Genomic DNA, 14,706 nt, shown 5'->3' with positions numbered 1-14,706 from the left:
CACTTCGTAATCAAGGCTGTATTGATTTGTGTGTGTGTGTGTGTGTGTGTGTGTCTGTGTGTGTGTGGTGGGGAGGGGAGGAACGAAGCCACGTTGTAGCCTATGTGGTTTTCAGAGGGCAGGAGAACTGCAGCTGTGAGCTCAGCTCATCCTCCCGTCTCAAATCAAAACGAGCCTTGATTGGCTGTGGCTGCCCCTGTAAAATATAATTTTAATGTCTATTTGTGTCTATTTGTGTAGAGACACGCTAGAGACACGCGCGCAGTAAGCAGAAAAAATAGGCGTTGCTTCTATTCTCTAGATGACGCGCGTCTCACACCTCGCAAGACCCGCGCCTGAGACGCGCGTCTGATGCCGGTGGTGTGGCTGCTGTAACCTGTTAACATGGGCGCCGAAATGAAAATTTCAGGTAACAGTTAACAGGTAACAGGCGTAACAGGTAACGCCACGCAGACGCACAGCAGACGCAAGATGTGTGTCCCGGCCGTAAGAAATGACTGTTCTACATTTAAGTAAAAACTAAAATAATTAGGCTAACTCATTGGTTTTGGATTTATTTAGCTTCAAGAGTGCATTTTTGTTCGTGTGTCCCTCAACACAGGCTTTGAGAATCCCGGGCCACTTACTGATACTTACTGTATGCTTAAATTAACCCACTCATAACTAGGGATGGGAATTTCGACTAATTTCCCTGCCGACTAGTCTATAAGCAAGAAAACTCGCAATTTAATATACATATTAAATTAAAAGTTTAAAAGTTTAAAATGCAAATGTTTTGTGTATTTAGGAGCTATTTTAGCCCAAACATTCAGTACAAGCTGTTAATTTAAATTATATTGATGTAACAACAACTGACTGAATAAAGGTGAACAAATTTAAGAGAAATACATTTCTGATATGTTTGCCAATGCAATGCATGGCATTTATTATGAATAATGTTGTAGGGCGGAGTTCCAGCGTGTCTTGCATGATTGTGTAAGCTATTTTTATGAAGGTGCTTTATAATTTATGTTTATGGTTTAGACAGCCAATGCACTGTAGGCTATGTTGAAGACAGGAAACGGAAGTGTGTGTGTTGTTGTGGGGGCGCTTGACGCTAGGTTATGCTGGAAGCCGAAGAATAATAGAGCTGGTGTCTCATGCTGAGATTGTTCAAGATTGGAGTTGCCCCGTTTATTGGTTTTTATATCAAAGTATTCGCCTTATGATCAGACATTACTTACAGTGGGCCAAATTCTTCTGGGTCCTTTTAACACTTCCAGCGGTCACGGCGCAAAATAAGAGAGTTATTTTTGGAGCGGACAGTGAAGGGGGTAAAATAAGGAAAGTAGCCTACTACTTTGAGCCGGTACACAGCAAGCAAGCGAGTATCCACTGTTAGCCAGGTCAGATAACATTATCGTCGACAATGACGAGCATTTTCTTGTAAAACATACCTGGACTCCAATAAAGAAAGCTTCAGATAGTTTTCTCTCCTCCGAGTTGCGCTCGAGCCACTAACGTCAATAAGACCCGCAGACGTTAACATAATTCCCTGGAATGCGAGACTTAACGAGCCAGTTACATGGCGTTGCATTCTTAGACATTGCCGTTTGCTTTTATTTGGTATGTTACATACAATTGGCTAAATTATTAGTTAATTCAAACTAGTTAGATGCTGCTCAGCCTGTTTACAACGAGGCGGAGACGTGAAGAACAAGATGCAGCGTTTAACAGACTAGTAAAATACTAAACGGTTAATAAATGAGTAGGCGGTTAAACGATTAAACGACTAGTCACGCACATCCCTACTCATAACCACTCACAACCATTCTGGTTTATTTCAAGAAAAACATTTGGGCTAGTGGAAATTCTAATTGGCTGGTAATTTTAAAATCTAGCAGCCATATTGGCAGGTGGTCAAAAAAGTTAATTTCAAGCCCTGCAGGGAGAGCAGGTGGTGACATAGGAGTGAGTGAGAAAAGGATCAAATATTGGTGGTTATGACTGAATAATGACATCACAACTGTTAATTTAAAATTAGTTATTCCTCTAAACCTGCCTTCAAATGCCCCAAATTTTTTGCGCTTGCGCCGTTCAGCCCCCAGCAAAATCTGGCCCTCTGGGAACGAGGAAATTTTTTTGTCTATCATCAAAGTTCCTGTGTTACGGCATGACAATATTTGTTCGGCCCTCTGCAACAATCTGGGTTTCTCATGTGGCCCCCATGAAAAATAATTGCCCACCCCTGTTATAAGGGGTCCTTGGTTGAAAAACATTTGAGAACCTCTGCTCTAGGGCAACACCACTTCCGGGAACCTGTATCCTGTGTAAGTAGGGTTCCCAGAGTAAAACCTGGCCATTTCCACCACTGCTTATGGATGAGCATCATCTGCTGCATGCCATCGAGAACCGTTGGTCGGATCGACTTCAAACTTTGGGAGTGTGCCCTATTGTGCAGTGCAGTGCCCTGTTTTTGTGCAATTCGGCATAGCGCCACCTACTGGCAACATAGAAAACGTGGTTTATCTCAAGAACCATTCGTCAGATCAACTTCAACTTTGGGGAGTGTGCTGAGGGGAACTCGACACAGTGCACTGCCGAATTTTGTGTAATTCGGCACAGCGCCACCTATTGGCCACACAAAAGTGGTTTATCTTGAGAACCGTTGGTCCGATCGACTTCAAACTCGAGGAGTGCGCTTAGGGGGACTCAAGGAGGTGCAGGGAGCTGAATTATGTGCAATTTGGCATAGCGCCACCTACTGGCAAGACAAAAGGTGCTTTATCTCCATAGCCATTCATCTGATCGACTTCAATCTTAAAACTCGGGGAGTGCGCTTAGGGGGACTCAACGGAGTGCAGGGAGCTGAATTCCGTGTAATTTGGCATAGCGCCACCTACTGGCAACACAAAAAGTGGTTTATCTTGAGAACCGTTCATCCGATTGACTTCAAACTTGGGGAGTGTGCTCCTGGGAACTCAAAGTAGTGTGGCGCTGAATTTCTTGCAATTTGACATAGTGCCACCTGCTGGCAACACAAAAAGCAGTTTATCTCGAGAATGCGGTGCCGCATGTCATGCAATTTGGACTTATTCCACGACTGTCTGTATGTCTTTCCTTCGCGTATCTCGAGAACCGTTTGTCGGATCGACTTCAAACTTGCGCTTAGGGGGACCTGACAGAGTGCAGTGTGTGTGTGGGGGGGAAGCACCCACGGGGTGGTGCATGGGGGAACGGGCACTGCACTAGTATTACTAATGTTCAAAAACCAATGCAAAATAGACCAGGCCAGGGTACTGAACTATAACCCATTTTCCTTTTTAAACCAACAATGACAAAAACATGAGAGAGAGAAAGCGGGCCCATCTTCTCATTTTTGGTTTTACACAGGGACAAGAAAAAAAGCGTTCATTTCCTCGTCTTTGGTTTAAAATAGGAAAAAGGATTATACTTTAGTACCCTGACCCCTATTTTGAAGTGGCCCACCATGACTTTTTTTTGTTTTGTTTGTTGTTGATGTCTTTTAATTGCAACATGCATCGCCAGCCATTTAAAATGGACAACACGCCACAGTTGGCCGTAGTTTGACCCCCACTGTTGTAAAGTTGGCCCTCGTTTGTGCTTTTTTTTCACATGTTGGATTTGCTTCTTTTTTGCTTAGACCTATGTCATTGTTCCTTGTGTTGACCTACTACTTCTTTTTTCAAAATACTCTGGCTATACTGTGCATTTGATAAAAACAAAAAAACTTGGATTATTAATGCTTAATAAACTCTACCTTTTCGGATTACAGCTTCTCATTTGCTTCTTTTCATGTTCAAGTGGCAAACGTCCTCGTTAGACCTAGCCAATTGGAAATAAACTACTTTTTTCCCAAATCAAGAGAACCATTACACAAATGTTAGTTATACACAAAAGTAGGATTACAAAATATGCCTGCCTGGGAAACAAATGTGTATGGCCGGTACAATTTCAAATCGGCCAGCCTGTTTGGCTGGCGGACGCAAAAGTTAATTTCCAACACAGACAGGAATCCCCCACCACAGCTAAAGCTGGGGATTGGCAAGGACCTCATGGGTATACATGGGTGACGATACCATGCACCGGCCGTATGCCAGGTTTCGACCTGGCCTTGTTAATATTCTAATTTAGTAAGTCTTCCATTCAGATGACACCAGAAACTTTGCTCTAGCTTTAAAACAGCCCGCTACAGCAATTTGATGGGGTACATCACCCAAATATGTGATATTAATCAGATTAGTAATGTTGCATGTGCAATGTGCATCCTGGATATAGTTTGTTAGAATAACATTAGCTCAAATGCTAACATTAAACAGTATGTGGATGGACAATGCTAACGCCATTAGTTCTGGGTTGTACAGTAAAATAAAAACGCTGATTTTGGTGGTCTAACCTAACCTAACCAAAAGCGTGCGCCTTGTAAAAAAAAAAAAAAAAAGGAAATTGACCCAGGGGCCACACTGAGTGAGGTCGGGGGCCGCATGCAGCCCAAGAGCCGTCAGTTGCTCACCCTGCTGTAGAATGTTTGTTTGAGCTCTTGCACCCAAATAAGCATGTTTACTTTTTACTCAGGGTTTTTCCTGCATAGAGAATTACGAGGCGGCCATCTCCGTCAAATTCAGTGCCACCTCCAGCTCTTGACAAAACTCTGACAGGTGTCTTCATGGAAAACACTATTTTTTAACAAGTGTTGCACTCGGTGGATTTCTGTCATTTGTAATTGTGGCATTACTCCGATGTGTTGACAATTTAATGTTAAATATTTCTTTAATAAACATTTTGTTTAGGAAAGCAGCCTTCTGAGTACCTTCGCATAGTCATATTGGCGCACAAAAGTCTCTATCACCACCTCCGCCTCATTTTGAGCCAGGAAAACCCATCTGGGATTTGAATAAACTTGAACTTGAACTGTACTATAGTACAAGCAGTCAGGAGGAGGCAGGGAAAACCCTGTACTATAGTACAAGCAGGCAGGAGGAGGCAGATAAACCCCTGTACTATAGTACAAGCAGGCAGGAGGAGGCAGAGAAAACCCTGTACTATAGTACAAGCAGGCAGGAGGAGGCAGAGAAAACCCTGTACTATAGTACAAGCAGTCAGGAGGAGGCAGGGAAAACTCTGTACTATAGTACAAGCAGGCAGGAGGAGGCAGGGAAAAACCTGTACTATAGTACAAGCAGTCAGGAGGAGGCAGGGAAAACTCTGTACTATAGTACATGCAGTCAGGAGGAGGCAGGGAAAACCCTGTACTATAGTACAAGCAGTCAGGAGGAGACAGATAAACCCCTGTACTATATAGTACAAGTAGTCAGGAGGAGGCAGAGAAACCCCTGTACTATAGTACAAGCAGTCAGGAGGAGGCAGAGAAAACCCTGTACTATATAGTACAAGCAGTGAGGAGGAGGCAGAGAAAACCCTGTACTATAGTACAAGCAGTCAGCAGGAGGCAGAGAAAACCCTGTACTATAGTACAAGCAGTCAGGAGGAGGCAGGGAAAACCCTGTACTATAGTACAAGCAGTCAGGAGGAGGCAGAGAAAACTCTGTACTATAGTACAAGCAGTCAGGAGGAGGCAGGGAAACCCCTGTACTATAGCAGTGTTTCCCATACATAAAGGAATTTGTGGCGGGCCGCCACAATAATATTTTGACCGCCACATTAAGATGTTGACCAAAAAAAATATATATATTTTTACAGTGCACCTGAACGCAACATGCAAGATATCCGCTGAATAAGTGTCCAATAAATGTTCATGTCATTCTGGCCAATACTTCTGTTATAGCATTTCAGTCTGGAATATGGAATATCTTTCAATAATCTATGATTTAGCTGCTAAATTGTCAATCACTACCCAGGCACTTATGTATGTACTTAACCTAACTAACTTAACCTAACTAACTATCCGGTGTGCACAACACTGTCAGCCTAAACTCCGGCTGACACCCCAAAAACCTACAATCCGCTACAGAAAAATGTATATTGTTTGTTTATTAACTGGCCCCTCGCCTTCTATCATTTCACGAAAGTGGCAAAGCAAGTTGAGTATCCCTGACCTATAGGGAGAAATTTAGTTTGTCATTGTAAACCCACAGCACAGTAATGATGACATGTTCTTCATAGATCTAGCCTTTTAATTTTGCTCTTAAGCTTTCTCAAAGTACCGTAAATTCCGGACTATAAGCCGCGGCTTTTTCCCCGTTTTTTGGCCCTGCGGCTTATATAACGGTGCGGCTTATCTATGGATTTTTTCAAAAAAAAAAAAAATCTCTCTTTTTTAGCACTCTTTCTAACTATAAATCCACTTCTGTTTTAATTTCCTCTCTTGCCCTCTTTTAACAACATAACATAACATAACACAACACAGGTGGTGTTGTGTTATGTTGTTTTGTTGAAATGTTAATAAATGGGAGCTTCCTCAAACAGCCATCTCTTTCCCGACAATCCCCTCTGTGCATGAACCCTTACATATGGTAATTAAACATTAAAACACAATAAAAAAAAAAAAAAAAAACATTAAAACACCTGCGGCTTATAGTCCGGTGCGGCTTATATATGTAACAAACAGGCAATTTTGCTGCTGCGGCTTATACTCCGGTGCGGCTTATAGTGCGGAATTTACGGTACACCAAATTCATGCATTTTACTTTTTTAAAATGTTTAAAAAAATCTTGCGGGGGGACATGCCCCCGCACCCCCCTAGGGGGTCTGCGGTCCCCCACCACAAATACTCAAAATCCTGTGGGAAACACTGTATAGTACAAGCAGTCAGGAGGAGGCAGAGAAAACCCTGTACTATAGTACAAGCAGTCAGGAGGAGGCAGAGAATACCCTGTACTATAGTACAAGCAGTCAGGAGCAGGCAGGGAATGTGCTGGTACAGCTGTATAATCACCCTGCATTCTGTCACTGTATCCACCAAGCCAGCCTCTCATTAACTGTTAATGAGGAGCTTCATAAGAGCTGTTTGCCAAGTTCAGAGGGCAAAGTCTCTGTTCTCCTGTACCTAGCTGGTGTTGCTCAAGCGTGGCAGGGTTACCCGGGCGGTTAGGAGGGGTGTTCTCCTGTACCTAGCTGGTGTTGCTCAAGCGTGGCAGGGCAACCCGGGCGGTTAGGAGGGGTGTTCTCCTGTACCTACACTAAGCTGGTGTTGCTCAAGCGTGGCAGGGCGACCCGGGTGGTTAGGAGGGGTGTTCTCCTGTACCTACACTAAGCTGGTGTTGCTCAAGCGTGGCAGGGTGACCCGGGTGGTTAGGAATTTGGATATCTGCCGATATCGATATTATCGCTATTTTTTCTTGACTATGTTTGATCTCACCCACCACCACCCACCCACCCACACAGACACACACACACACACCTCCAAGTGAATCAACAATAACACAGAAAAGAAAATGAGTGCGGGGAGAAGACGTGGAGGAAATTGTCAATACAAGGGATGTCGAAAGCAGAAAAGCATTGTCTATAAACGTTACAAAGAATTAAATGTGAGTGAGTTTCAATTTATGTTAACGTAAATTGACAGCATATTCAGCCTGCAGTCTTTCCATCAATTTCACAAATACGGACATCTCCAACGTTACTTTGTGGAATGCAGGGCAGCTCATTCACTGAATCACCGAACAATAAACAACCCTGAAATACACGTTAACCCAACGTTCTTTATTGTTTGAGAAGGCTGCCAACGCTAGGCTGTCATCAAAATAAAGCGTCACCATGTCTGTAAATTACTGCTTGCACTCATAGCATACATGTGTGACAGTGTTAGCATTACAATTACCTGTGTGCATTGAACATAAGGTGGTTCAAAATAAAGTGGTTAAATGCAAACCTCCTTTTCTTTGCATGCTTTTCTTATTAATAAAAACATGTAATTAAAAATTATTAATAATTATCGATATCGACTGATATGAAATATTTTATATCGATATACTTTTTAGCTATATCGCCCAGCCCTACTCGAGTATTTAAATGGAGGAAGGAAGTGGATACTGCTTAGTTCCCCATCTCACCACATGACAGAAATTCAGGTTGCACATCAACAGCATGGCAGCTAGCTAATTGGTGGATTTACCTCCCACCGGCCGTAGGTCAGGATGAACAGGGAGAAGGGGATGGCCGTGCCCGACATGGCGTGGGTGGATGGCATGCTGTACTCTGAGTTGTAAAACATCTCCACTTTGACCACGGGCGGGGATGCAGGCCGGGACCATCCGATCAAATCCTTAGTGCACTGGCCCAGGTACATGACCCAGACCCACACCATGATGAGCCTGCGGCTCACGAAGGCATCCACATTCCACATGACGAAGGGGAAAAAGGTGATGTAGAAGAGCTCGTTGCCCAGCTCGGTTCCGAACGTGAACATGTAGAAGAGGAGCTTGTTCTGGATCAGGAACTCCTGCCCGGTCTCACCCGTCAGAGAATTTTTACGGAGGGGTTTGACCTTGCTGCTTTGAGGGGCAGCAGCAGGGACCTCAGTGACCCCATCCTCTGACTTGGCTGTCCCTGTGAATGAATGAATGAATGAATATTTTATTTTCATGTCTGGTCATCTACGACATATTGTACATACATGATGACCCATCCCTCATGGGATTATTCAGACACATTAACAACAAACCAAACATTCCAATCATCCAACACACTGGCTCTCAAACTTTTTGGCTCATTACATGTTAGGGGTAATGGGGTAACCTCGTTACCCCTAAAAAAGTGATGTCTACTCCAACAGTCTCGGACACTGGGGACCACTGTCGCCAAAAAACCTATTCTGAAAGAATGGAAGTCCCCCTCTTCACCTTCTTTCCAACTGTGGTTGATGGACATGATCTCTGTTATAGGGATGGAGAGGCTCAGATCCCTGAGAACCAACTCGCTTGGAAAGTTTCAAACTATTTATGACCTGTTTCTGGCCTACCTAGATGAGGGTAGGGGCAGTGGGTGACTTGCCCAGCTGGTTTGTCTTGGGCCCCTTGCATGGGACCCCATGCACGGCATCTTTTGTAAGCACGTAACCACCCTTATATGGGTGGTAGCACCCTATTATAATTGTCAATATTATATGTATGTTTTTCTTTGTTTTCCTTTCCTGTGTCTGAGCTTGTTCGTTTGTACATTGTTAAAATTTGAGTAGGGGGAATGAGAAAAATAAATGTGATTATTATACATTTTTTATAGCAGACATATGCTTCCCCCCCTACTCTATAATCATCTGTGATGATCCCCCTGCCCCAATGCTCTCGCCACCCCCTGAGGGGACCCGACCCCAGGTTGAGAACCACTGCTGATATTATCCAGAGGATGCAAACATCAAAAGCATCACCTGAGAAGACCTCGCCCTCCTGACCACCGCTCTCCGCGGTGACCACTGTCCCGTTCTGCCGTGACGGCTTCCCATCCTCCAGGCTGTCCGTGTTCCTCTGCCTCAGTGTCTGTGCTCTCTCCCCCTCCCCGGCTCCCTGCGCGTCACTTTCACCCGGCTGGAGGTGATGGCAAGCCCCGTTGTTGTGTGAGTGAGTTCGGACTCTGGAAAACGTCCCGTGTACCCCGCAGAACTGCTGGAAGCGGGCGACGTGGTGCGGGTCCTGGAGGTAAACGAACCATTCTCTGAAGCGGTTTGTCCCCATGTTGAATCACTCCCACGGCGACGACCAGGAACACGGTCTCTGCTACTTTCCCAAACACAGCGGAGAGACGCTGTGAAACCTATCTAGCCAGCTAACGTTAGCTAGCTAACCCATGCATCATGGCAGAAAGCCACAAGTCCACTCTAAAACGTCCAAAGTGTAAAGTATAACTGGCTATCGCAGTATTACATTAACTCTAAAGAAGGAAAACAGACTGTAGTCCGACGGTGCCGTGTAAAGCTAACTGGACCAGTGTGTTGACTGTTGAACAGGTTCTGGACGGCTCCAGACCGTAGTCTCGCAGTTGCCAGCCGGAGATGCATCTCCTCCGCTCCGTCGCTGGAAGCTTGCTGACGTACGACGTTGGGTCTGACCACGTGGGTCTACAGTCGCTGCTGCCCTATGGCTGCTGCACCACCCCCCACCCCCCCCCCCCACCCGATTCTGGGAGACTGGAGGATTCAGGATTCAAGCAGGACGTCAACCATCGACATATGACGTCAACCACAACAAACCAAACGGCCCGCCCCCTCCCGGCGCCCATTGGTTTACTTTCCTGCATGTATTGCGCTTGGCATGCCCTGCTGTGCATCACATTACCGCCACCTACTGGACTGGCCTATTAAGGGCTCTCTGATACCACATTTTCAGATTTAATATTGAATGATTGAATGGGGGGCATAAAGCAAAAAAAAACAGGAACAGGAACAGGAAGGATCAAGCAATACTTTCTAGGTGAAAAGACAATCCAAATAGTACTGTACAATACATTTCTGCACAAAAAATCTGTAGAGAGATGCTTTCAAAGATAATAATACTGACACAAGCTCTTAAATACAAGAGTCAAACTAAAGCAAGACAACAGAACAAGCTCTCTTACTGTGGAACATGGAGAACAGATAGACCGAGGACCTAAACACACACACACACACACACACCCATGTACGCTTGTTAGTAGAACTGAGCCACATTAAAACATTTCTGCCATGTCCCTCTTACGTGTTCAGTCAAACTATGTTTTTGTCACCTAACTGAAGGGTTTCTACTAGATAGATAATTATGTTTGTCACAGTTTTCAGTTTAGATTGCAATTCTGATATATAATAAAGGGAAGAATTGTCAATGGGGACAATAATTAATCAACAGAAAATGTACACATGCATAACGTTACACACTGGGAACACCATGTTGTTGCTATGTTATTACTGCATTTTAAAGTTGACAGCTGTAGTGTATACAGACAGATTCTAGTGCATAATGTTTGCTGGAGTAATTAAAGTGATTGCATAAAAAATACAGGCTATTTCATAGCATACTGTGAATGCCATACTGTGAAATACCACTGCTCCTGATCGGTTCTCTACACTAAAGAACCAGTGAAATGCCTCCAATTAGCCCTGTAATCAGCATTTTACAGGGAAACCTCCACTCTTTGGAGCTCCTTGAATTAGGCTAGAGGAGCTGGTATTGTTGACCAATCAGGGTCCAGTATTGTGCCTGTTCTGCTTTGCTTAATTCAATTTCACCAATTAAATTTAAAATAATAAATGATAAAATTTTAGTTTTGATATGGTAACACATAGGCCTACACAAGTAACCCATACCCCCCACCCCAGCCTGGGGTGGGGGGTATCAACCTGTCTGGGGTCCCCAGGCAGGTTGATACCCCACAAGAGAGATTCAACCTGTACGGTCAATGAAAGCTTTGACATTTGCTGTTCTAAACAAATGAGAAAGTCCCTCTTTAAAAAAAAAAAAAAAAAAAAATCTGCTGCACATGAAGTGTGTTTTTTCTTTTAAAGGGGAGCTACGCCCCCAGAATTCTGGCAGAACTGTCTCTACTTGCGATAAAAAAAAATCTGGGTGGGAAAGGGGTTCTTGGTGATGTCATCCGAACCCAAGATTAGCCTTCAGTGGAATCCGCTTAGTGATCACGGTTATAGTGATCAACTGCTTGATCAAAAAGCTTCGTCCCGAATATTCCTATACAGATACTGTTTAAATAATTTGCTTATAGGGACTAAAACTCCGCTTACTGATCATTTTGGGCCTTGTTACGCCTGAGAACAATGGTTTGTTTTTTTATTACAGTAATTTTATATTTTTTTCTACTTATAAACTGCCAAAAATGAGCCAACGAGATACAGCAGCAATAGATTCAGAATCAGAATCAGAATCACTTTTATTGCCACAGTATGTATGAGGAATTTGTCTTAGTGTCTGTATGCAGCATAGCGGTCACATCAATATACAGAGATAAGAAGTAGGAAAAATAACTAAAGACAATCACAAAGTTGCAAGTGCAATCAAATCGAGTAAATATATACAATATTTACATGAGTGGTGAAGTTTTCCGTGGATAATAAATATGAATGAAAACATGAGATTTACAGACTGAGTTAAATAGCCGTTAAATAGGCAGTGGATTTACATGATATAGCCTAGCCTAGCCTAGATATAGCATAGCAATAGCCTACAGAGGTCACAGCCACACTCATACAGCTCTTTTAATACTGGTGGGACATTGGCAGGTGTACTGAAAACCACCTTTGTTCTTGGAGTAAATGCAGACAATAGACCCTTTTCACAGGGGCCATTTTGTGTCAAAAAGGCAGGGTAAACACTAATGAGGGTTGTCAACATCCATGATTGGAATTTGGAAACCCTCATTAGTGTGTTCCTTGCACCTGTGTTTACCCTGCCAATTCGACACAAAATGCCCTCCGTGAAAAGGGTCTATCGCCAAGTATTTGCTAACATAAGACTTGAGGCCATTTACACCTGGCACTAACATGCATTTTCTGTGATCAGATTGCAATCGGATAGTGCTTGACCACTTGAAAGTACAGGTGTAAATGCCCCCAAGACACATTGAGGACGGATTGCAATCTGATCGGCTAAACCACCTCTGGAGGTGGTCAGGGACGCATTGTGACCACATTGAACAGGTGTAAATGCAATGTGTCTTCTCAATCCACATACAACAGTCACCGATGTTTTTCTGCTGCTCTGCTATCGAGCGTCCCTGATCTGATCGCAATGTGGACACTGGAGAGACATTAATACCAGGTGTAAATGTAATCAGGTTAATGTGGTCAAGCACTATCCGATTGCAATATGATCACAGAAAACGCATGTTACTGCCAGGTCAGGTGTAAATGGCCTCTTTGTTTGAACCTGAACGCGCTCCTTCCTCATCCTGAGTCACATGCCTTAATATGGTGTCATTATGGCCTGCTTCTGCTGCTACTTACCTTACAGCAGGGGTGCCTTTATTTTGACAGGTTCATGGCACATTTGAATGCAAGTGAGTGAACGGTCTAGAATGTGTGATGTATTGTAAGTAATGAATTGTCCTAAGATGTTGCAGGCTGGTATTTAAATGCATGTCACAACAGGTGTATCACAAAGGGGTATCAAATCACACTTGTGAATGTAAGAATCAGTCTGCCAGACTTTGAGTCTCTAAAATGTAAATAGACCTATAATTCTGATGAGTTAACTGTTTTGCCGGATACTTTGTTGGTCAGACAAACTCTGTATTTGTGTAACGTCGCACTTGGCTGTTGTCCTGTGTGTGTGTGTGTGTGTATGTATGTATGTATGTTTTTATGGCTGCAGTGTGGGCGTAAGGCCAAGACAAATTTCCCATGCGTGGGACAATAAAGTTAATCTTAATCTTATTTTATCTAGACATATAGTATGTTTCACTGGTATGAGATAGAATAGTATAGGCTGCTTGCTTGGGCTACATCAGCAGCTGTTGTCTGCATCATTTTCAATCTAGGGGAGATTCCTTCCATACAAAAAGACGCTGATCGGAATGTTTTATTCTATTTAGGCTAGAATGATGGTATTGATGTTCAGTTGATATTGCTCCTGACCAAAATATAGGGAATTAAAACAATTTGTTTTCATAAGAATTAATTATCACCACTAGGCTTTGGGGTATGAAGTAATAGAATCACTCGCAACAAGAGGCTTGACACATCTTCAGGGAAAGAGAGAAAACATGTCTACAGCGTTTGGGGGACACAAAACATCTTTTCAGATTGACTTGAGTAAAATGCAACAAGCCACCCCTCACAGGCAAACTTAATATTTAGTAGGGGTGGGAATCACCAGATGCCCCACGATACGATATTATTATGATACTTGAAACAAAACTCTTATCCGAGAGGCTGCACTGGGCTGAAAACCTCTCTGGTTCTCCTCTTCATGCTGGACACATACACTTGAACTCTGAAGACTTAATCGGTACACATCCCATAACCATAACTCAGGCATGAGTGCATTGACATTGTGATAAGTATCAATTCCTTGGACAAATGCTTTATATTAATAACGAATTGTTTAGATTGGCACACAGCAACAATGGCAGCTCTGCCAGATCTATGTAGAGACGGGATATTTGACAATTAAATCACTATACGATAGTATTGCAATATTGCGATATCCTAGTATTTGCGATATATTGAGTATTGCGATATATTACCTTTTTACAACTGCAAATTATGCTCCCAAAAGGAAAAAAACTTTGTCAACATTTGTTTTATCTAATGAAATAAACTTTCTAGTCTGTTCATCTCACTTCAATAAAAAAAAAATGCCACAAAATGGAATTGTCAAGCAGACACTGTCATAAAAACCTGTCATAAATGTTGCATGCACTTGACATTTTGTATAATAAAATTATATCACCATACTTCAATACAATATATTGCCAACCCACAAAATATTGCGATACTATGCTGTATCGATCACCCCCCCCCCCCCCCCCCCCCCCCCCATATCTACATATTGGGGGGGGGGGGGGGGTCCAATCCACTGAATCCAGTCATTCTTATGACAGGTTAAGCCTCAACTAGGACTTTCTCTTGACTTGAATAAAAGCGCTCTTCTCAGGTCCTATTGTGAACAGGTAGGCAGAGGAGACTGATGTGTATCCCGTGACACACATGACAAGTGGCAGTTTGGCTCCAGAGCATAAAATATGTCAGTGTATTAACAGTGAATTTATGCACATGGGTATCCTCATAAAATATGCAGCCAACAGCCTCGGGCTGAACAGATGAAA

At 43.2% G+C, this 14,706-nt stretch overlaps 1 protein-coding gene across 1 annotated transcript in view; it reads right to left on the bottom strand.

The window, feature by feature from the left end:
- sgpp1b (sphingosine-1-phosphate phosphatase 1b) overlaps positions 1 to 9,765 on the bottom strand; it is a gene marked incomplete at its 3' end in the record, with an annotated part of 61,455 nt that extends 51,690 nt beyond the window's left edge. Inside the window, exons 1-2 of the mRNA XM_083633299.1 lie at positions 9,326 to 9,765; positions 8,075 to 8,508 (exon numbers count right to left, since the gene is read on the bottom strand). Of these exons, the coding sequence (XP_083489425.1) occupies positions 8,075 to 8,508; positions 9,326 to 9,629 (738 nt within the window). The 5' untranslated portion in view covers positions 9,630 to 9,765. The remainder of the gene's footprint in view (positions 1 to 8,074; positions 8,509 to 9,325) is intronic.
- Positions 9,766 to 14,706: the final 4,941 nt, after the last annotated feature.

Source organism: Poromitra crassiceps, assembly GCF_964638095.1.
Source record: "Poromitra crassiceps genome assembly, chromosome: 3".
In the NCBI taxonomy this organism is placed as follows: domain Eukaryota; kingdom Metazoa; phylum Chordata; class Actinopteri; order Beryciformes; family Melamphaidae; genus Poromitra; species Poromitra crassiceps.
This window is presented reverse-complemented; position numbering and strand designations above follow the sequence as displayed.